This window comes from Labrus mixtus, chromosome 5 (genome assembly GCF_963584025.1).
Source record: "Labrus mixtus chromosome 5, fLabMix1.1, whole genome shotgun sequence".
Lineage (NCBI taxonomy): Eukaryota > Metazoa > Chordata > Actinopteri > Labriformes > Labridae > Labrus > Labrus mixtus.
This window is the reverse complement of record NC_083616.1, coordinates 30,610,043-30,632,556: the sequence shown is the minus strand read 5'-3', so window position 1 is coordinate 30,632,556 and position 22,514 is coordinate 30,610,043. Positions and strand designations below refer to the sequence as shown.

Sequence of the window (22,514 nt, the reverse complement as noted above, 5' to 3'; positions counted from 1 at the left end):
TGTGGTTAGAGGCGTGGCAGTGACAGATAACACCCGTGACGTCAGCGCGGCTGCGTAAAGGGGGAGGGTTTAAAAGCGTCGCTGCTCCTCTTCCTCTCCCACAGGCGGCTCGCTCTCTCTCTCGCGTGTTTCGTAATCGGCCGCGGTGGTGTCTCTTCTCCTCTCCTCTTCCTCTCTCTCAGCCTCTCTCAGGATGGCAGCCGTCAGGACTCTCAGGAAACTGTGCCAACACTCCCAGCACACCGTCTGTAAGCTGCACACGTCCGCCTCAAGGTGAGTGCGCCCACGGCTCATCTCATTTAATTCCTACTTTAACGACATGTTCCGCGCCTTTTCTCTCCCTAGAAATATCCGACATCTTAATGTATCTTTTCTATATTAACTAATCTTCTCCTGTACTACAAAAATGATGTGTAAATGGAGAAGATTCTGCTTTTAATCATGCGGGTTTGTTTGATTTATTCAACTAAATGTCCGCAGTTGCTCACACATCGGCGCGCCCCCTAGCGGTATGCCGGTAAAATAGCAGCAGCAGACTGGCTGATGAAATCGGTCTTAGTGTTTGCACCCTGGCATCCTGCGGCTTTGGGAGCCAGGTTTCAGCTGGAGACCGAGGTGTTGGTCTGCGCTCCAGGAGGAGACATGCATATGCATTAAGGCCGTTGTTAAATCTTCTCTCAGAGCACATACTTTCAAACTGATTGCACATTTTAAAGCACCCTGTTAGGGTTTTTTATAAACTTCGATATGATACTAGTTAAGGCAAAGCTTTGTTTTGATACTATGGCAACACAAATAGAAGTCCTGAGCACCCCCTTATTGGATATTTTCTTGTTTTTATTGAACAAAAATTGCACGTAAACTCCTACAAACTGTCTAAATTGCAAACATTTGCAACTTTTTGCTACGTAAACCAGATTTTTCAAACTTAGATTCAAAGATCAAATTACAAAGAAACCTGTTTTGATGCCATTGCAACATCAATATAAGCCCTAGATTCCCAGTATTTGGTCATTTCTTGTTTTAATTAAAGAACGATTGCTCATTATGTAAATTGTGAGCAAATTGTTTCATTTAGTTTATTTTCATCTTCTTGTGGGATCATTTCCTCTCCTACACTCTTGTCTTTTGAAGTCGATTTTGACTACGTTGCAGACCTGTCCCGTGCAGGTTCTTTATTGGAAACGTGCTGGCTGCAGAATGACTTACTCACAAATGAACTAATTTTGCACACACGCTTTTAAAACTCAAACCTCGTGTGGCTCCTGCAAATGACCTGCAGCTCCAGAAACCCGATATAGAGATAAGTTAAGACCCTCTGTCGTGTTATGCAAGCTTTATAAACATATACCACGACATGGATACAACCTCGGCGCAATCATAACTAAAGAGCCAGTGGAGTAACGTTTCAAGAGACGACATCGATGCTCATTCACACACATCAGAAATGTTCTTTCTTTGGCTTATAACAGTGAACACAGCTGAGATAGAGGCGGTGCTGCAGCAGTCAAGACATTCAGAAAAATGTACAGTTTATCTTTTGTACAAGTAAGAAAGAGCCTTCTTCATGGAGGGAGAGCGACTCAATTCTGAGGTCGGCCTCACTTAACACGACAACATGACACAGCTATGTGGACATGCATTTGAAAAGAGAGAAGTCCTCCCAGTTATTTAACATTTAGAAGAGCCGTTTGTTGCCCAGCTGTGTCGACACATTTCCTCAGCACCCTGGTTCACTGGCCCCTCGGTAGTTACCCCACTTTTTGACCAAGATGTGATACTTTTCCCCGTGAGGTTTAATCAGTTTGGACAGAATAAAAAGGGGTTGTTACATCACTCCCCACGGCTCGTTGCTCCTCAGTTATTACCGACTGCTACCCGTTTGTTGTTATGTAATCAACCAGCGTCTTTTGGCAATGTATACAAAGCAGGGCGTTTCCATCCACTAAAGAATGTTCCTCAGTTTAACCCGCAAGCTGCCTCTCTGTCTCTACACATCCATTAGATGAAGAATAAAAGCTTTTTTAACCTGTCACTCATTTGGGACTGTAACTGTTACTGTAAGTACAAGTGGAGCATGTGGCTCCGTCAGGTGGAGGGGAAGGACATCTAAAATTAGAGGCTGCAGTTGGTGCTTGTCCAGGCTGAGATAGTTTACAGGTTTCTGGTATCAAAAGTCCTGTACTGCTGGGATGGAATAAAAACCTGCTGAAGAGTTACGCAGGCTCGTATTTGAAACCTAAAATATTTGTCTGTCTGGCAGAATTTGAAATGAACAGCGACGTTTTCTTTTTTTTTCAGCAACTTATTCTGATGTGTAAGGATGTTTTTGAAAAACTCTGCAAACTTTGGCTTCATACACAAAACAAGCATGTGAAGTAGTTGTGGGAAATCACAGGATAACACGTGATGCATTACTGTATGATGATGTCAATGATATCACAGTTTCAGTGATTCTGTGATAATTAATATAGATAGATATCTGATCACTTGAAGAATTTGAAAAAACCTGCATTTTGGTGTCAGTTTCAAGTCTTTAACCCCTTTTTGCACCGCTGTCCCACATCATCCCGCCGTCTTCTCCTTCTTCTTCTTTGGTCATTGAACATTTGTTTTCATGTTACTCTCATTCATGTCATGAGCGCCAACGTGAGGAATCCTGTAGTCAATCAGAATCAGCCAAATCTGTTCAATTAGTAATATTTGGCACCGGCGACTCCAAATCAGGTTGATGATATTTTACCCCAGCCCTAAGATGAAGCATTTAGACTGTTCGTTGGCTTCTCTTCCTGACTCCATGTTTATTTTTTTTGCATGCTTCTTTGCAGACAGGAGGCCGTTGTCATCTCAGGAAAGAAACTAGCACGGCAGATTCGGGAGGAGGCGCGTGCCGACGTGGAGAACTGGGTCATAGCCGGCCACAGGAGGCCCCACCTGAGCGTTGTTCTGGTGGGAGACAACCCGGCCAGTCACTCCTACGTCCTGAACAAGACACGAGCTGCAGATGATGTCGGTGAGAGAGGAAAAAAAAACCAAACACCCACACACCTCGTCTCTGCGTGTACACACAAGTTCTCTGAGATTTCAAAACAAAAGAACAAATCTCTGTTCTGTGTTTTTTTTTTAAAGTTTTGGCTTTAACCTCCTAACAGGGATCTCCAGTGAGACGATTCTCAAACACTCAGACATCAGTGAGGAGGAGTTATTGGACCTGATCTACAAGCTCAACACAGACCATCGTGTGGACGGCCTGCTGGTCCAGCTGCCTCTGCCAGGTACGAGGACAGAGAGAGAGAGGAGAAAAAACTGGAACGCTTTGCTGCACGTGTTTTCAGCAGAGAGGATGGAGGTGTGCTCATGAGCTCTTTTCTTTTGTTTCTCACAGATCACATCGATGAGCGCGCCATCTGCAACGCCGTTTCCCCCACCAAGGACGTGGACGGCTTTCACGTCGTCAACGTGGGTCGCATGTGTTTGGACCAGTCCACCATGCTTCCTGCCACTCCCTGGGGAGTCTGGGAAATGATCAGACGGACAGGTAACAGGAAGGAGCGCTTACTTCCTTATGGCGTTGACATGCTGCTGAACAACTTAGTGACAGAGAGAACAAACCAGATTAACAACTCGTTGCTTCCTTCTCCAAGTGAGAAGATTCTAACAACATTTTAAGGAAGTCTGGCTTTATTTTTTTGTTCTTTCTCATCTATTGCATCAATTTATAAGTCTTAATATTATTTTGATCAGCTTGGATTTACTTTAGTTGTCCGGGCGGGGACAGAAACATACAGCTCAGTGCATCTCATACACCTTAAACTAAACAACAACACAAAAGACGGACGCTCTAAACGCAGCTCGTTTGACTGAACATCTGTCGTTAAAGCTTCTGTAACGAGAAGGATCCAAAATTGTTGACAGCCTTCGATTTAACAAACCGCTCTAAATCTCGCCTTGCAGGTATTCCTACTCTTGGGAAGAATGTTGTGGTCGCGGGACGCTCCAAGAACGTGGGCATGCCCATCGCCATGTTGCTGCACACAGACGGCCGCCATGAGAGGCCTGGAGGTGCGTTCAAGTTGCATTTATTTACATGTGTTTAAAAAAAAAAAAAAGAAAAGGAGAGAGAGAGAGTTTAAATAAATGGTAAAACATGCTTAATGACGTTTCTTTTGCAGGTGATGCCACAGTCACCATATCACATCGTTACACTCCAAAGGAGCAGCTTCGCCATCACACTCAGATCGCTGACATCATCGTGGCGGCTGCAGGTTTGTGTTCACTTCTTGCAGCTGACTGAAGCTGTTTTCACTCGTGCACTCCTGAAACAAGTTCTACAAAAAAATATCAGGACAGCCTTCCCGTCGACACACATGTCCCCTCACAACAAGATACTTTTGAAGATCGGGGGGGTGGTGGAGGTCTCAGAGGCTGCAAAAATGTACAGTATCGGCAGTAAAGCACATGAAGCAGCTTCATAGAGTGCTCGAAGATCCTCTGCTCACAACAGAAACAGTAAACATAATCTCCCTGCTTTGCTTACCTTACCTTACCTTTTAGGGGGCTAGCAAGAAAATCCTGGACAAAGTTGAGGTTAAAAAAAAAAGAGGCTGTTTGCGTTGACATGCAGCTCGTCCTGAATTATTTTGCTAAATTTCCAGGAGTTTTGTGCATGTGTGAAAACACCATAAGAGCTTTTCTTTAGTAGATGTTGTCTAACTTTGTTGTTTGTTTTTTTCCTGAACCGTCAGGTATTCCAAACCTCATCACGGCCGACATGATCAAAGAGGGAGCGGCGGTGATCGACGTGGGGATAAACAGAGTGCAGGATCCAGTCACCGGGAAAAGCCGGCTAGTTGGAGACGTGGACTTTGAAGGTGAGGCTGCAGGGTTGAACCCGGGGGGGGTCGTAAACTCTGCGGGGATGTCCTGGGTTTCTCGGGTGTCTGTAACGTCAGCTCTTTTTTTTTTTCTGTCTATATTCAGGCGTGAGGAAGAAGGCGGGCTTCATCACCCCCGTGCCCGGCGGCGTGGGACCCATGACCGTGGCCATGCTCATGAAGAACACTATCAAAGCAGCGAAGAACGTGCTGCTGTTTCCCCCGGAGAGGATCCGCATGGCAGCCGCATCTTAATGGGAAACAAACCAATCAAAGCAACAGTGACACATTCCACCCTCTTCTCAATGACACCCCCCGCCCCCCTCGCCCCTCACCCCCCCCTCGCCCCTCCCCCATCGTTTTTGCTGGGAGAAGTCCGACGAGCTCCCATTGCACAGGAACTGGAAAGACGATCCTGTCCTCTCCAAACTCCAGGTCCTGCCATGTTTAGACTGTTACCCCCGCTCCTCGGCCGAGCGTCTCATGTAACAGGGTTCTGAGTATTTATCGAATGAATTTTCCGTTAACGAATCTTGAAAGATTGTTCTATTTATTGTTACACTGACATCGTATTTAAACCTGGATGAAGGAAACAGGTCACAGTATTTCACTCTGAGCTGGTTTACAGTTACTAAAGAGCCGAGTGAGGCCTGTCCGTTGTGTTTCTTTCACTTGGTTCGATGTACCACGAGTGATAAGGGCTGACATCATCAGGAGCAAGTCTGTTTATCAATATATAAGCTTTAAAGATTCACAAATGCCTTTGTAAAAACTTTGAAATAAATATTACAATAATGTTCGCACACTGACTGTCTCCTTCTTTACTTTTTGAAAAAGATAACAGTGAGTTAGAATACTTTCTTTACAGAATCATTCATTTATCAAATCCTCCTGTAGCTCTTTTATTGGCAAGGTGTTTTTATTTCCTCTTCCCTCACACAAAATGTTTCATAGTAAGCATACCTTCTTGTTTATAACCAATTTCTGGATCAATACTCTCGTGTTACTCCATATTTCAGCCCCATGTTTACGTTACATGATCGCAGGATTCTGACATGACTATTCTCAATGATTAGTGCGACCACAGTACGTGATACACTAAGGGCAGAACTTTGCCCCTCGTTTGTCAAACAGATTTCAAAAATACTTTGCAGATCTATTTCAAAGAGAGGAATGAGTCCATCCACATGTTGCAAGCAAACTTCTGCACACTGTCTTTAAAAAAAACACATTTATTGATAACTTTTCAGTACAGGACCAAGAGCATGCTCAATTTCTAATGAAACTTCTTCTCAGATGTTTCCAGTGCATCAATTACAAGTTGGAAAGAGGGAGTTTTCTGCCGTTATTCAACCTGATCATAAGAAATTGATCCGAGTCCTTAGGTCTCTCCTTTTAAGAATATCCCTTTTTTCATTGCCTGTTCAAAACAGCACTGTCTCTCATAATAATTTGAAATACATATATATATATTAATGAAATGAAATAAATTCAATTTAAAAAATATATAATTAAATAAATTATTTCAATAAATACAAATTCGGGTGATTTAATCCATGTATTACCCAAAGCAGCATTTTATGACAAATAAAACAAACATCGTTACAAAATATATAGTAACTTGTAAAACATTAAATAATATAAAATACAATAAAATAAAATAAGGGGCTTTAATACATTTTAAGTAATTCAGAGAGTCTCAAGGCGATTCTGTTTTCTGACTTTAAAAAAAAAAAAGTCAACAATCTAAAAAATATATAATTAAATAAATTATTTCAATAAATACAAATTCGGGTGATTTAATCCATGTATTACCCAAAGCAGCATTTTATGACAAATAAAAAAAAAACGAACCTGAAAACATCGTTACAAAATAACTTAAAAAAAATAAATAATTCAAAATAAAATAATATAAAATAAAATAAGGGGCTTTAATACTTTTTAATTAATTCAGAGAGTCTCAAGGCGATTCTGTTTTCTGACTTTAAAAAAAAAAAAAAAAAAAAAAAAGTAATTTTTAAACGAGAGGTGAGGTAAAGTAGGAACCAGGAACCTTTTATAAGGCAGGCACTTCCGCTGTCGGACGGAAATTGAAGACGCGCACAGTTCCGTAAACGAGCAGAGTGGTGTGTAGTAAAAACAAAAACACTTCTTTTCTACTTCTGAAAACACTTTTTGGGAATATTTCTTCGTATTATTTTATTGTGTTGTTGCCATGGAGATGGAGCGCAGCAGATCTCGCGACAGAGCAGGCAGAGATAAAAAACAGGAGAAGAAGAAGAAACGGAGACGGTCCTCCTCTTCTTCTTCTTCTTCTTCATCTTCTTCATCCAGCAGCAGGAGTCGAAGCAGATCGTCAAATAAAACTTCACACAAGAGTCAAGGTGGATAAATAAAAAATAAAAAAACATAGTTAATGTTATTTTAAAAGAGCAGTGTTTGACTTTTTCTCCGTTTGTTCCTCAGATGTGAAAAAAACACAAAGAAAGAAACGAAGAAGAAGCTCCTCATCTTCCTCATCATCATCATCCTCTTCCTCCTCCTCCTCGTCTTCCTCGTCAGGCGATGAGAAGTCAAAGAAGAAGAAAAGTAAAGCCAAGAAAAAGAAGTCAAAGTCGAAGAAGAAGAAGAAGGAGGAGGCGAAGCTGAAGAAACAGAAGAAGAAGGAGAAGAAGAAGAAGGAGAAGCTGCTGAAGAAGGAGAAGAAGAAGAAAGCAGAGGTGGTGTTGTTCACTCCTCCTCCTCCTCTTCCTCCTCTTCCTCCTCCTCCATCTTACCTGGAGGTGTGGCAGAGCGATGAGGGGGCTGTGGAGCTCGGACCAGGTGAGTCAGGAAATGTAGTTTTTTGGTTGTAGTTTATATTTAAAGTTTCTATGATAATAAAAAGTAAAAACTTTTTGTCAGCACTAAAATAAATGACATTGACGATGAGTGAACATCGTCTCTGCAGCGATGACAGACGAGCAGAAGGCCCGACTCTCCACCAAGAGGCCCCTCACCAAAGAGGAGTACGAGGCCAGGCAGAGCGTGATCCGCAGGGTGGTCGACCCGGAAACAGGACGCACCAGGTGAGCCAGACGTCGTACTCACCTGAGACATGGAAACACTTAAACACACGTACATGATAACAAAAACAAAAAACTCCTGAATTTAAAAACAAGCAGAAATGTTTTTTTTAGTTTAATGAACATCTCAAATTCACAACGTTTCACTCATTTATTAATGTGAGACAAACAAACAAACACTGAAATGTTAAGTGAGACAAACAAACACTGAAATGTTAAGTGAGACAAACAAACACTAAAATGTTAAGTGAGACAAACAAACACTGAAATGTTAAGTGAAACAAACAAACACTGAAATGTTAAGTGAGACAAACAAACACTGAAATGTTAAGTGAGACAAACAAACACTGAAATGTTAAGTGAGACAAACAAACACTAAAATGTTAAGTGAGACAAACAAACAAACACTGAAATGTTAAGTGAGACAAACAGACACTAAAATGTTAAGTGAGACAAACAGACACTGAAATGTTAAGTGAGACAAACAGACACTAAAATGTTAAGTGAGACAAACAGACACTAAAATGTTAAGTGAGACAAACAAACACTGAAATGTTAAGTGAGACAAACAAACACTGAAATGTTAAGTGAGACAAACAAACACTGAAATGTTAAGTGAGACAAACAAACAAACACTGAAATGTTAAGTGAGACAAACAAACACTGAAATGTTAAGTGAGACAAACAAACACTGAAATGTTAAGTGAGACAAACAAACACTGAAATGTTAAGTGAGACAAACAAACACTAAAATGTTAAGTGAGACAAACAAACACTGAAATGTTAAGTGAGACAAACAAACACTGAAATGTTAAGTGAGACAAACAAACACTGAAATGTTAAGTGAGACAAACAAACAAACAAACACTGAAATGTTAAGTGAGACAAACAAACACTGAAATGTTAAGTGAGACAAACAAACACTGAAATGTTAAGTGAGACAAACAAACAAACACTAAAATGTTAAGTGAGACAAACAGACACTAAAATGTTAAGTGAGACAAACAAACACTGAAATGTTAAGTGAGACAAACAAACACTGAAATGTTAAGTGAGACAAACAAACAAACACTGAAATGTTAAGTGAGACAAACAAACAAACACTGAAATGTTAAGTGAGACAAACAGACACTAAAATGTTAAGTGAGACAAACAAACACTGAAATGTTAAGTAAGACAAACAAACACTGAAATGTTAAGTGAGACAAACAAACACTGAAATGTTAAGTGAGACAAACAAACACTGAAATGTTAAGTGAGACAAACAAACACTAAAATGTTAAGTGAGACAAACAAACAAACAAACACTGAAATATTAAGTGAGACAAACAAACAAACAAACACTGAAATGTTAAGTGAGACAAACAAACAAACAAACACTGAAATATTAAGTGAGACAAACAAACAAACAAACACTGAAATATTAAGTGAGACAAACAAACACTGAAATGTTAAGTGAGACAAACAAACACTGAAATGTTAAGTGAGACAAACAAACAAACACTGAAATATTAAGTGAGACAAACAAACACTGAAATGTTAAGTGAGACAAACAAACACTGAAATGTTAAGTGAGACAAACAAACACTGAAATGTTAAGTGAGACAAACAAACAAACAAACACTGAAATGTTAAGTGAGACAAATAAACAAACACTGAAATGTTAAGTGAGACAAACAAACAAACAAACACTGAAATGTTAAGTGAGACAAACAAACACTGAAATGTTAAGTGAGACAAACAAACAAACACTGAAATGTTAAGTGAGACAAACAAACACTGAAATGTTAAGTGAGACAAACAAACAAACACTGAAATGTTAAGTGAGACAAACAAACAAACAAACACTGAAATGTTAAGTGAGACAAACAAACACTGAAATGTTAAGTGAGACAAACAAACAAACACTGAAATGTTAAGTGAGACAAACAAACAAACACTGAAATGTTAAGTGAGACAAACAAACACTGAAATGTTAAGTGAGACAAACAAACAAACACTGAAATGTTAAGTGAGACAAACAAACAAACAAACACTGAAATGTTAAGTGAGACAAACAAACAAACAAACACTGAAATGTTAAGTGTGTTTTTCCTCGTTTGTATTTGAGATGTTCTACCACAGACATTAATGTTGGAATCCTGCAGGGGGCGCTGGAGTCTCATCAGCAGCGGCCTCCATGTTGTAAATCCTGTCTCAGTCTAACGACAGGCTGAGAGCTGAGGCGGGTTTAATGCTGCATTCAGGTGGCGTCGGACACATCGGAAAAACGAGTTTCCGAGTTGTAAAATGAACACTTCTTCAACTCGGAAACTCGGACAAGAATTAAGGTGCCCGACCTGCTGATCACCTGGGGGGGCAAAATATGTTTTGTTAATGTTAAGATACTTTTAATTAATTCAGATATTTAAACATTCAGTCAAATTTCACACATCGACGCAATTATCAGCTTTTGATACCGATCCAAACTGAAATCACGTGAACACACTGAAGTTGAAATTCAGAAACCGTGACCGTCCGAGGAGCACCTGAATGCAGCATCAGCCTCCTGACAAACCGTTACATCCCGCCCACCTGTCAATCATGTCAGCTACGCACCTAACTATGGATAACACGTATCGTTTTCAAAATCAAAACTGAGCCGTTTAAGTAAATCCCCCCCCGCTACAGTGTGTATCCATGACGACAATAACTAATCAGTCCTATTTAGTTTTTTTGTACCAGACTGTAAACATGTTTATTTATACTGTAGAAATGACTTTTTTGAATGAGGTGTGACTTCTTTAAACCGCTTTAAAAGGAGGAGAATATGTAAACCTTTAATACGATTTGAAACTGTCTTTGTTCTTCCAGGTTGGTGAGAGGAGAAGGCGAGATCATCGAGGAGATAGTCAGCCGAGAAAAACACAAAGACATCAACAAGGTGCAGAGAAAGTTCCTCTCCTGACTCTGTGACGACAAACATAGCAAACAGTTCTCTTTCGTGTAACCGAGAAACTTTCTGTCATCCTCACAGCAAGCCACCAAGGGAGACGGCAACGCCTTCCAGAAGAAGCTGGGAACCAACCGGTAGACGAGGAGGAGGGGGGGGGGGGGGGGGGGTCGCTCTAATCCAGGAAGTCGACGCTGAAGAGAGCAGCATGGACGACACGACTTCATGTTGCCTGTGATCGAACAGAATAATCAGGACGCGTACTGTCCAGCTGAAAGTTAGCGTCTCCTACTGGTTTACATTTTTAATCACACAGCAGAGAAGCAGAGGAGTTCATGTGTGGCCTCAATCGTTTGCACATTTTGATCTTCTCACTCATTCCTGCTCGTTTATTCTGTCCATGATTTGAAGATCGAGTGAGTTAAACACCACTTTTTTTTTTTTTTTTTTTTACACATTATGTCTCATAACTTGTTTCTTTTTTTTGGATCTCTGAATAAATCTGCATTTGTGAGAGCTGACATTTTGAATAATCTTTTGAAGGAGAAGAAAGCGGTGATAAAAAAGAGAAAAGAAGGCAGACTGGATTTGTTCTTTATACGTTCTTTATACACTGTACATAAAAACACAAGGGGGGATGGATAAAATGAAGTTATCCAAAACCTACAAGAGTCACACCCTGTACAATGAAAATATTTACCATGTGTGTGGTTTATATATATATACAGTTTACAGCCTCTCAAAGCTCACTGTTGTGGCGTCGTGTTAACCCGGGGAGCAGAGCTTAAGAGACGGGGAAGGGACGCCTAATATTTGTGATTTTCTGTTTTTGTTTTTTTCATTTGCACGTTTCCCTTTAAAGTAAAAACAAGCCAAAGCCTTTAAGAAAATATGGCCGTCTCCTGTTTCCATCAAGTCTACGTGAACAGTCTTTTTTCCCCATAATTCAGGAGAGCAGCGTTTGTTTTTTAGGCCTCGCGACTCTAAGGCAGAGAGGGGGAATGTAAGGCCTCTGGTAATGTGGGGAACAGGAAGAAGCGATTGTGTGCTCAGATGCACCCCCCCCCCGTCTTTACATTCTCTGGATTCTAATATCCAGGTGGTTAAATTTCTCTGAGGAGGGGATCGGGGTTCAGTAAATGATAACTTTTGGATGAGTGTGTGTTCCGTCTTTTATCGCCCCCCATCAGCGGCCTCTGAAGGAGTCACGAAGCCTGATCTGTGATGTGAGCAGGCATCATCAAACCTCTCACTTCAGAGATGGACTAAGTCTCGAACATGCATCCAAACATTTCATCTGCTTTGTGTCCCGGTGAAAAAAAAGAAAAGTAGTTTCAGTTTATCTCAACTTACTAATCTCCTTATTTCCAGAAATCAATTCTGCTTATTTTCAGTTGCTTTCTCAAGAATCAACTATTTTTTTTCCCACGTTATCTCACAAGCAGCTTTGTCATCCCGAGGTAACCACACTAATAAGTCAAGACCTTTAGAAGCGACTGGATTTCACTCCATCTTGACTCTCTTGATTTCACTGGATATCAAAAACTAGCTTTATCAAAAAAGTTCATTTCATTCTTGTTATCTGGAGATAAGACTGGTTTTGGTTTGAACGTGAGAAATAAGTCGGTATCTAACCCGGGAAGGTCAAGTTGGAGATGGTACGGTTACAATGTGTAACCCCGGTTCTCTGAGTGAAGAGACCATCTCTCCAGCTACATGTGGAATATGTAACAGAGAGGTAACGGTTCAATAGATTTCTGCTAAAATAACTGATGTGTAAAAATGATCTTTAAAATGGAAGTTTGCACACGACTGCAACCATGCAGGGACATTGGGGGGTCCCCAGTCTCCTGCACCGTCGTTATTTTGGGGGGTTTCAGGGCTGAAAAGTTTGGGAACCCCTGATCTAGAAAACGCCATGCCATGCTGCCACTGTCTACACTAAGCTGAGACTAGTTCTGTGTTTGTTTTTGTGCTGTTGCAGCTCTGATGATACTAAACCAATAAGCTGAGATCTCGAGAGAAACACCAGAAATGACTCGGAGGAAACAGAGTGATAAAATGTTTGGATGCTCGTCTGCTTAGCGGCTACTCTACTTTAGCTTCTCTCTGCAGAATATGTGCCTGTTGGACTTGATTGTCGATGCTGTGAAATCCCCTCCACACAGCCTGTTTTTTCATCGAGTGGTGTGGCTGAATTATATTGCACGTTTCCCCTTTAGTTAGGCTCCTATTGGTCCTTTGCACTCAGCCCTGTACACACCGATCCGAGGGACAAAACGATCATCCTTTAAAATGAATAAATAACCCTGTGACCCCCTTTCAGAGACAAGTGGCAAACAGCATCAAGTACACGTCAGCTGTGTTCCTAACTGCTCACAGCATTTCTGTACAGAATTTACAATCTGCAGATTCTTCCACTTCCTCTAAAGACGCAGCAGAACAGAGTAAAATAGATCTTAACCTAAGAAGGATTATCTATGAGCACATTCAACGCCTCATTTACAGCATGGAGGGGGGGAAACCAGAGAGAAGCCATATCCCAAATTTCCAAAATAGATCATAACAAACATAGTCACAAGATAGCAGTTCTGTTGATACAACTCTGGTGATCAAATCATAGAAATTCAATACTGTGCGAGGTGAAGACCTCTTTGAGTTTTTGGCTGCTGCAACGGAAGTTTATAGAGAAAAAAAACAAAAACACCCAAAAGTAATCTTAAAACACATTTTGATCACAAAAAATCCATACATTTTTAAAATATCTATTATCTTAAATAACAATAATTATCATCATCTATCGATAAGGTGTATCCTGAATGAGGCGGCGTTTACCCCCCGCAGTAAAGAAGACACTTGAAGCTGGTCTTCAGTGGACCAGATACCAGATCTGCACTGTAGAATAACAACTATGTACACGGCCCTTTAAGGCATTCAAATACATACTTACACAATGGACTCATTTTTTTTTACACAGGAGACCCCAGACCCCTTGTTTTCTGTCGTTCATGTACAGCACATCACTCTGCACTGTTCCCTTTGGCACATTAACCGTTTTCCCTTTAGAGGAGTCGTTCTGATTCATTACGCTGCAGCAGCAGAGCATTACGGGTGAGCCGCTTTGAAACCCAGAAACAGTTTCTGCTGCAGCCAAAAGTTAAAGGGCAATTTAGCCGTTTGCTTCATGTGATATCTGGAGGAATCTTTGGTCTGAGGGACGACTTGAAAACAAGCAAAACTGGACTGAGCGGTTCAGAGACGCTGCTGTTTGTGAAGAGTAGAAGTTAGTTCTCTAACAGAACTTCTAGTTTATTTTCTTAATATTGATAAACGATGCATTCTTTAAAAAAACAAAGATCACTCTGTGACCTTGAACCCGAAGCACTCAGTCCAGTTTAACCTGCAGCTCCTCAGCTCTGCTCACACATGTGGAAATATCTGATGGTCACATAAAAAGGAGAGATTTAAAAACCATTTTGCACCAAGTTGATCTCTGTAGTCATTGTTGTGCTTGAAGTGGACACGGCAGGCGCTCGGACCTGGTACGGGCTGCTTGTGTGTGAAACCATCTCCAGTCTGAAAGTGGAAAACGGACCTCGTATTCAATCCTGATAAATATCTAGAAACAGTCTGGATTCCTTCAGTATTCATGAAGTCTGCTTCAAATGCCTTTTTGCATTTTCTTCTGTGAATAAAGCCGTAACCTCTGTTCATAAATCTCTGAGTGGAGTGTGACTGCTTTATAAAGAGTGGTTTGTAGCACCGAATGCTTTCATCGTGGTTTGTATCCATCATCAGGTGCGGGCCACATATTTCTCACTCTTTGCATTTTTCTTTTTTCATCAGTCTCCTCCTCAGCGCTGTAAGTCGCTCTCACGTCGCGTCTCCCTGAACTCATTTGGGGCCGAAGACGCCCGGCTCCAGCTTGGTGCTGCTGCTGCGTCCCCAGCAGCTGGCCGTGATGCTCATGCTGCGCTGCGTCGCCCCCTGCCCGTGGCCGTGGACGCCCTCCAGCCGCTCCAGCCGGTCGCCGTCCGACTGGCTCTGCGTGCGCTCCGGTCTGTTGTGGATGCTGCCCGTCGGGGAGCTGGGCGCCGGCTGGGAGGAAATGGTGCGCAGCAGGTGGTTCCTCTTCCTCAGGAAGTCGCTGTTCGCGCCCAGGCCGAAGCTGCCTTTGCGCAGCACCATGCGCGCGCTGCTGGACTTCGCTGGCCGGGAGCGGTGGTTGTACTCGAGCTGCGACAGGTGAGCCGCGTATCCCTCTGTGATGAACTGAGGAGGGGAGATGCTGCTTTAGATTACTGAGGTTTTATTCTTTTAATCACATGAGTCACTGCCCCAGTTTAGAATCAGAATCAGGTTTAAGTATGTTTAGAATTCAAAAACTCAAAGTAGAATAAAGAAGTAAAAGATGTACCTGGCACTGGTGCTGCATCTTCTTGGAGGGTCGACCCACGATGTAAATCTGGGAGGCAGGGAGGCCGATGGCGGTGTAGACTGAGATGTCTTTGGTCGATCCATAGCCGGCGAAAATCTTCAAGTGATTCTGTTAACCGACATAAAAAAACACGAGTACTTAAAGCGACAGTAAGCAAAATAATGTCATCAGAATTTGGTTTAAATATCATACTTTGATTGAAAATGCTTCCTTTAAATAAATGTGTCTGTGAGAATCCACCGCTTTGCACTTAGTCTGAATTAAACAACCAATCAGGGTTAGCTTTGACCTAACTGGCCAATCACAGTGACTCTGTTCAAACTAGCAGCAGCAGGTTTCTACATGACTTGTGTCCGCAGCGAGGTTGTCAAAATGTTTTCAATACTTTTTGATACCACATATTTAAAAAACCTTAATTTAATGATAAGTAGTATTAAAATTATACAAAGCTTTAAAAAAAAAACAACAAACGACTGATCTTTAATTATATATTTAATCAAAAGCTGTGAGAGGAAGAGACAGATATTTATTTTTTATTTGTTCAGAAATGTGCAATTTTTGTTCATTCAAAACAAGAAATGACCCAAAGTTTCTGTGGTATCGTAACTCTCTCTCTCGCTCACTCTCCTCACCTCGGTGAAGCTGAGAGTGTAACAGCTGCACACACACACACACACACACACACACACACACACACACACACACACACACACACACACACACACACACACACACACACACACACACACACACACACACACACCTGTTACTACTCTTTTAGGATGTCTATTGATCGTCTGTCAGTGTTTCTGTCGTCTGAGTGGAACAGACAGTTTGCAGGTACAACGGTTAGTGTGCATGTTTGGCGCATCATTTGGTGGGCGGGGCTTAGCAAAGTGATATGAGGTACCAACTGAGGTAACATTCATCACATAGTCATTCCCATGTCAGCAGCAGCAGCAGTGTGTGAAAACAACTTATTCATCCCACAGAGATTCAGACTTCTAACCTCGGTCAGGCTCTTGAGGAAGTTGGCCTTGTGTCTGAGCGGGTCGTGGACCAAGCCCTCGCAGAACGAGACGATGCCGTGGGGGAAGTTGTGCTGAGACAGCCACGCCACCACCCGCTGCTTCTGCATGTCAGGTCGCCCGGTCACGTAGATGATCAAATAGCCTAAGTCCTGCCAGTGCCTGCCGTGAGGAGGAAGAGGAGATCACAAACCAAACACAGAGACTACTGAGGCTACTGACACAGAAGAAGAGCGGCGCCTGTACCTGACCACGTCTACTGCTCCTGCTCGCACTTTGGGGTCGCTGCCCATGATCGACACGCTGGCGGCAAACGACCCGTCGATGCTGAACACCACGAACTCGGTGCAGCGGGGAATGACTGTCAGGTAGCTGTCGGCGAACGTGTGGTCGCCCCTGAGGGAATAAAATAACACACACAGGGAGTTAAAAACACCAGAAGACTAATATTATCGAAATGGAAGGACTCTGCACCCCCGACATACGGCCGATGGATAAGGGAGGTCATGTTACTTGTCCACTGAGAGAAAATCAGATATACTATAACTTCTATATCACTTGGCAACCATTTTTATCTTTTGTTGAAGATATGACAAAGAACTTTTATTGTTTTATTGTTTTTGAATGTATTTGATTATTTTCTGTGTCTTGTTATTTATTTCTTTATGTGTCAGTTTATTCTTCTTGTCATTGTCTGGCTGCAGGCTTACTGATGATCCAGTGCTCGGGGGGATTGGGGATTAGACAGGTTTCTTTTCTGACTGTCACTATGTTTGAGCTGTTGTTGTTTGTTGTTTATGTTTTTGTGATATATTTGAAAAGTAAAAATAAAAGGACCTTGATCGAAGAAAAAGAACGGAAAAAGACATGGACACAGTGAGGGTTCGGGGTAGAGTTGGTGCAGTTTTGGTAAAAACTGAACAATATCTAAAAGTTCTCTGCAACCAATTTGTTTTATTTCTTGTGATTAATTACCATAAATTGCAGGAAACTCCTGTTCATTGTCAAATTGAGACAATTTGAAGACAACAACATCATCTGTAAACTTGTGGAGAAAGTGCGCTCATCTAGCACAAACCTGCACAGCTGTAAAGAGCCTCCACTGCACCTTTTGTACATAATGAGTTTTTATTTGTCATATTCTATTGAAGTAGTAGTGCTGCTGTTTTATAGACTTCTACCTCTGTGTGTGTACTTCAGTGAGGACTGTCATAATCTACACAAAACAGTTCCAAAACAATTTGTCAAATCTGTTTCACAGTCAAGAGATTTTAAGTATTTTAATAAAAACACTGAAAGACTTTGATGAATAACATTACTGATGATTATCCACATCAGAAAACATCAGACTGGCTCTGCTGATGTGGAAGCTTTCAGACACACTAAAGGAAACTTGAAAAGAGCCGTCCTGAAAGTTGAAAGCCCAACCTGTGCTCAGGTATCACAGGTCAGAACGTCTCTCACCTCACTACCATTTTGACGGGGTAAACGCCGATGCCCAGGCGTTTGTCGTCCGGGATGGCAAAAGACACGCGTCCACTGCTGTTGGTCACCTCTGTGTTGAAGCAGACCCACTCTCCTGACGGAGGCTGCGTCATGATGTGGAGATCGACCTGCAGCGGGTGAACAAAAGCATTTAGCACTAATACGACCGACACTGCTGACATCGGTCCCTGATGTGTTGATAAAAAAAGAGAGTTCACCTTCTCTCCGGCCAAAGTGACCATGTCCAGAGGGCCGTACATGAAGCGCCCCGTCACCACCTGCTGGGAGCCTTCTGTGAACACGGCGTCGTTTACTCGGTGGTTGGCTGTCACGTTCTGTTGATGGGACGGAAAGAAAAATCAGAGGACGGTTTGTCCATGCGATTATACAAAAAACAATCACATAATGCAGAATATCTTTAAATTACAACATGTGTGAAAACCTTCCAGGTGAGGATCAGGATATTTGAATAGTTGAAGTGATCTTTGAGTCTGTTTCATGCCTACCCTGATCTTCACATGAGTCCTCTTGCGGAGCCACTTCTCTCGAGGTTTGGACGGGGTGAACTCAGAGACTTCTTTCCCGTCAAGCTCCAGGATGCTGGAGTTCTCATGCCTCATGACCTGAAGGACGTAAGTTTGTTCTTATTCATGTGAAGCCACATAAACAGAGAGTATCATCACTTTGAGTTACGACATATCCAAAGACCTGTGATTCATGTTCACATTCAGAACGACCAAAAGAAACATTCAGTATTTACAGAATTAAACCAGATCTTCACTGTGTCCCAACACAGCTGATCTCCCGTGAACCCTAAACATGGATTCTAGCTAAAAATGTCTTCTAATGATATTATTTCAAACATTAATTCCATCCAGTTGTTGAAGGAAGAATGTGCAACTTTTTCATTTTGCCCTTGAGCTCCAGCATGAAACCAAAACAAACTGCTCCTCCATTCTGAAGCCTCCGCTCTCCTCCAGAGACTCACCTCCAACCCCCTCTCCAATCACATTCACACAGAGGAATTATGAATAAGAACAGACTATAATTAAACACCATTAAGTGAAAGTGGCAGACAAAATTGTCTTTTGTTCGAGCTGCTATCACCTGTGTCCTGCATTGTTGTGTTAGCATGATAATGTTAGCGCTCTTTAGTTAGCTCGTAGCTTCATATTGCACATAAATTAACACAGAATGACTGAGATCTAAACACACTTACATGACATCCAGATAATCAGTGAGTATGTTCTTCTTCGTCTCTCTAGTCTGTAACTAAAACAGCTTTATATGCAGAACCGTCCCGTCCATGTAAACATGATGTAAACACGGCTCAGACAACAACACAGCCAGCGGGACTCGAGCTTCTCCCTCATTGTAGACAGTCATGACTCAGAGACACATTTACACAGGATAGACTCTGGTGAATTTAAATGTCGCACATTCTTCCTTTAAGATCTGGAGAAGATGTCTGAAGGAGATGTTTAAATGACTCTAGTCGTGTTTTAATCAGGTCGTTCACAGTGTCACACACTCTCTGGAGTCGACTCACCTGTCTCAGGAGAAAAGACACGACATCTGTGGACTCCCAGTACGAAGCGTGGAAGAGATGCGGTAAAGCCACTGTGGGGAAAGCTGTCAGAGCGTCGGGGCAGTACAGGGCAAAGTCCAGCCGCTTTGTGCCCCACCAACGTGCCGCAACTGCCGTGGGTGGATGTGCAGATACACGAGGTAAAATGTAAGAGTTAGCATGAGGAATATGAAGCCACACAAAGGTGCAACACTTCTGCTTAAAGATAAAACATCAGTCTTAAGAGTACGAGCTTCACCGATCCCAGCACATCTCCAGCTGAAAGGAGGAAACCAGGAGTTACAGTATGATTGTTATTCACCAGGATTTCAGAGCTGAAAACCAAGAGAAGGAGGAGGTCCACAAGTTAGAACGGATGCATGATTTGATCAGTAATCAAAGATGGTTAATCATGTTGGTATGGGTATAAAAAAAGAAGGCCCAGGTCAGGATTTACACTTCATTCCTCATCACCGCCTCATAGATACTTTTGAATTTAAAGGAGAAAGATTAAAAGTTAAGAGAAGGAGAAAGACGCAGCGCAGCAGCTTTGAGGAAAAGAACTGAAGCTTCATGGAGATGTCAGAGGTCCACTCCCTTATGAAAGAAAATACCTTGGTCCACTTCAGCCTGGGAGTCCAGTGAGACCAGATCAGATATGGCAAAGTCCAGGCCCGCTGACAGGCAGTTCTCGTACTGGCCAATGGGACCTAAAGTCTCACTGGACTCACTATCCAGCTCTGCCTCTAGATCGGCGTCAGGAGGTCCCGCGGCCCGGCCGGCGTCCGCTTTCTTTCTTAAGTTAGGAGGACTTTTCAGGAAGAATTTGCTTGGCGAGGAGAGGGCGAGTTGGGCCAAAAGGCCGACCTTTTTGGATTGGTTAATTTGTTCTGATTTAGCTACGGGGACAAAACAAAGAGAAATAAAGCAAATGAAAAAAGGAGGCATGTTGCTACGTGAAGGTTAATGACTTTGTTTTACAGTTTAAAGTAAGGTTGTCACAGTACCAGAATTTCAAACTTCAAAATGATACCAGTAAAAGTCAAACGATATCAATACCTGTTCGGTTACCATGGTAACAAAACTAGAAGTCCTCACCAGTAGCAACCTCAGACAAACACCGTGCAGCCCTAAAAATTATGCAATCTACATAATTTTTTTACGATTGAATGTAAATAAAGTTACCGGTGCTTTACAAAAAAATACAGATCTTCAGTCATATTTTTAACTTTAAGCTGCTGCAACAGAACGAGAGAGCAGCGGTGGTCCGTTCAAATTCAGATCAGCTTGTACTGACATTTCTGAAGTTGTCTCATAATGATGCAAAGTTCCAGCAGAGAAGGTGACACCGTCAGCAACAACATATTTTTGAAATGTAGTCGTTATGCAGAAGTTTTCTTGCAGTTTTTTAGTGATTAAAAACAAGAAATGTCAAAAACGTTGGCCGCTCATGTCTTCTATTTTCGTTGCGTTGGTATCAAACAGGTATCAGTATGGTCTGATTTTTTACTAAAATTGGTTTCAAAGTTTAAAATTCTGGTAACTTTAAACCCTAGTTTGAAGGTTGATGTTGGGGAGCGTCCAACAGAACTGAAAGTCAAAGCTGAAAACAACAGTAGAGTTAGTGTTAAGGCTGCGGGCGGAGTGTCAGCTGGTGTTGATGAGAGAAAATCTGCCATAGTTAGTTCATCTGCATCTCCAGGGCTGTACTGCAGGTACAAGAAGAAAAGTGTGCAGAATAATAACGTGAGGAACAAACAAATGCTCTGATAGGAAGGGAAGGGGGGGGGGGGGGGCATTGGAGGACAATCAGACATAAAACACAACAGGATCTTTTTCATGTCAGCAAACATTGCAGTAAGGAGTGTGGACAATGCAGGAATGGCTGGTGTTACATGCATCGCAACATCAGATAAATGCAGCACTCGTTCATTGCATTTACATTGAGACAGTGGAGAAGAGTCAGACAGACAGTGAACAGTGGCGCTAAGCTCGCTCTTCTTAAAGGGGGGGACCCTGTGTGCAGCCTGGCTTAGCAGAAGTAAGAAAAGGAGCGGGGGATTCATCTCTTTGTCCGAGTGTAGGGTGTGTGTAGAGTCAGAGTAACGGGGGGAGAGGGGAGCGAGGAGAGAGGAGAGAGGAGGAAGGGGAGAGAGGAGGAAGGAGAGAGGAGGAAGGACAGAGGAGAGAGGAGAGAGGAGGAAGAGGAGAGAGGAGAGAGGAGGAAGGAGAGAGGAGAGAGGAGGAAGGACAGAGGAGAGAGGAGAGAGGAGGAAGAGGAGAGAGGAGAGAGGAGGAAGAGGAGAGAGAAGAGAGGAGAGAGTGGAGAGGAGAGAGGAGGAAGGAGAGAGGAGGAAGAGGAGAGAGGAGAGAGGAGAAAGGAAGAAGAGGAGAGAGGAGAGAGGGAAAAGAGGAGAGAGGAGAGAAGAAAGGAGAGAAGGAGAGAGGAAGAAGAGGAGAGAGTGGAGAGAGGAGAAAGGAAGAAGAGGAGAAAGGAGAAAGGAGAGAAGAAGAAAGGAGAGAAGGAGAGAGGAGAGAGGGGAGAGGAGAGGAGGAGAGAGGAAGAAGAGGAGAGAGGAGAGAGGAGAGAAGAAGAAAGGAGAGAAGGAGAGAGGAGAGAGGGGAGAGGAGAGAGGAAGAAGAGGAGAGGAGAGAGGAGAGGAGGAGAGAGGAAGAAGAGGAGAGAGGAGAGAGGAGAGAGGAGAGAAGAAGAAAGGAGAGAAGGAGAGAGAAGAGATGAGAGAGGGGAGAGGAGAGAGGAAGAAGAGGAGAGAGGAGAGAGGAGAGAAGAAGAAAGGAGAGAAGGAGAGAGGAGAGAGGAGAGAGGGGAGAGGAGAGAGGAAGAAGAGGAGAGGAGAGAGGAGAGAGAGGAGAGAGAGGAGAGAAGGAGAGAGGAGAGGAGGAGAGAGGAAGAAGAGGAGAGAGAGGAGAGAGGAGAGAAGGAGAGAGGAGAGGAGGAGAGAGGAAGAAGAGGAGAGAGGAAGAAGAGGAGAGAAGAGGAGAGGAGAGAGGAGAGAGAGGAGAGAAGGAGAGAGGAGAGAAGGAGAGAGGAAGAAGAGGAGAGAGAGGAGAGAGAAGAGAAGGAGAGAGGAGAGGAGGAGAGAGGAAGAAGAGGAGAGAGGAGA

General features: G+C 42.6%; 3 protein-coding genes across 10 annotated transcripts in view; 2 read left to right on the top strand and 1 right to left on the bottom strand.

Moving 5' to 3' along the window:
- Positions 1 to 70: 70 nt before the first annotated feature.
- On the top strand, positions 71 to 5,679 carry mthfd2 (methylenetetrahydrofolate dehydrogenase (NADP+ dependent) 2, methenyltetrahydrofolate cyclohydrolase). The gene is made up of 8 exons (XM_061038948.1): positions 71 to 273; positions 2,829 to 3,013; positions 3,153 to 3,275; positions 3,386 to 3,538; positions 3,955 to 4,062; positions 4,173 to 4,265; positions 4,746 to 4,871; positions 4,981 to 5,679. Exons 1-8 carry the CDS (start codon positions 194 to 196, stop codon positions 5,127 to 5,129), a joined length of 1,017 nt encoding a protein of 338 aa, XP_060894931.1. The 5' UTR covers positions 71 to 193; the 3' UTR covers positions 5,130 to 5,679.
- A 1,266-nt stretch (positions 5,680 to 6,945) lies between these two features.
- arl6ip4 (ADP-ribosylation factor-like 6 interacting protein 4) lies at positions 6,946 to 11,392 on the top strand. Its single transcript, XM_061039301.1, has 5 exons — positions 6,946 to 7,258; positions 7,341 to 7,697; positions 7,825 to 7,942; positions 10,793 to 10,862; positions 10,956 to 11,392. Exons 1-5 carry the CDS (start codon positions 7,090 to 7,092, stop codon positions 11,010 to 11,012), a joined length of 771 nt encoding a protein of 256 aa, XP_060895284.1. The 5' UTR covers positions 6,946 to 7,089; the 3' UTR covers positions 11,013 to 11,392.
- A 57-nt stretch (positions 11,393 to 11,449) lies between these two features.
- LOC132974900 (membrane-associated phosphatidylinositol transfer protein 2-like) overlaps positions 11,450 to 22,514 on the bottom strand; it is a 64,225-nt gene continuing 53,160 nt past the window's right edge. For 5 of the 8 annotated variants that reach the window (XM_061039226.1, XM_061039224.1, XM_061039227.1 and 2 more), the window contains 9 exons: positions 20,004 to 20,288; positions 19,372 to 19,520; positions 18,329 to 18,445; positions 18,041 to 18,157; positions 17,802 to 17,950; positions 16,584 to 16,733; positions 16,319 to 16,499; positions 15,289 to 15,417; positions 11,450 to 15,143 (listed from right to left, as the gene is read on the bottom strand). In XM_061039226.1, coding sequence (XP_060895209.1) covers positions 14,766 to 15,143; positions 15,289 to 15,417; positions 16,319 to 16,499; positions 16,584 to 16,733; positions 17,802 to 17,950; positions 18,041 to 18,157; positions 18,329 to 18,445; positions 19,372 to 19,520; positions 20,004 to 20,288 — 1,655 coding nt within the window. In that variant the 3' untranslated portion in view covers positions 11,450 to 14,765. The remainder of the gene's footprint in view (positions 15,144 to 15,288; positions 15,418 to 16,318; positions 16,500 to 16,583; positions 16,734 to 17,801; positions 17,951 to 18,040; positions 18,158 to 18,328; positions 18,446 to 19,371; positions 19,521 to 20,003; positions 20,289 to 22,514) is intronic. The other 3 variants (XM_061039229.1, XM_061039230.1, XM_061039231.1) reach the window with 1 other exon arrangement.

What these genes read in the sequence shown, in the direction of transcription:
- mthfd2 (XM_061038948.1), top strand. Translation starts at nt 194, where the DNA reads ATGGCAGCCGTCAGGACTCTCAGGAAACTGTGCCAACACTCCCAGCAC. An exon ending in CTGCACACGTCCGCCTCAAG is followed by an intron (nt 274 to 2,828) that starts GTGAGTGCGCCC and finishes GCTTCTTTGCAG; the next exon opens with ACAGGAGGCCGTTGTCATCT. An exon ending in CCGCCATGAGAGGCCTGGAG is followed by an intron (nt 4,063 to 4,172) that starts GTGCGTTCAAGT and finishes TTTCTTTTGCAG; the next exon opens with GTGATGCCACAGTCACCATA.
- arl6ip4 (XM_061039301.1), top strand. Translation starts at nt 7,090, where the DNA reads ATGGAGATGGAGCGCAGCAGATCTCGCGACAGAGCAGGCAGAGATAAA. An exon ending in CCGGAAACAGGACGCACCAG is followed by an intron (nt 7,943 to 10,792) that starts GTGAGCCAGACG and finishes TTGTTCTTCCAG; the next exon opens with GTTGGTGAGAGGAGAAGGCG. An exon ending in AACACAAAGACATCAACAAG is followed by an intron (nt 10,863 to 10,955) that starts GTGCAGAGAAAG and finishes TCATCCTCACAG; the next exon opens with CAAGCCACCAAGGGAGACGG.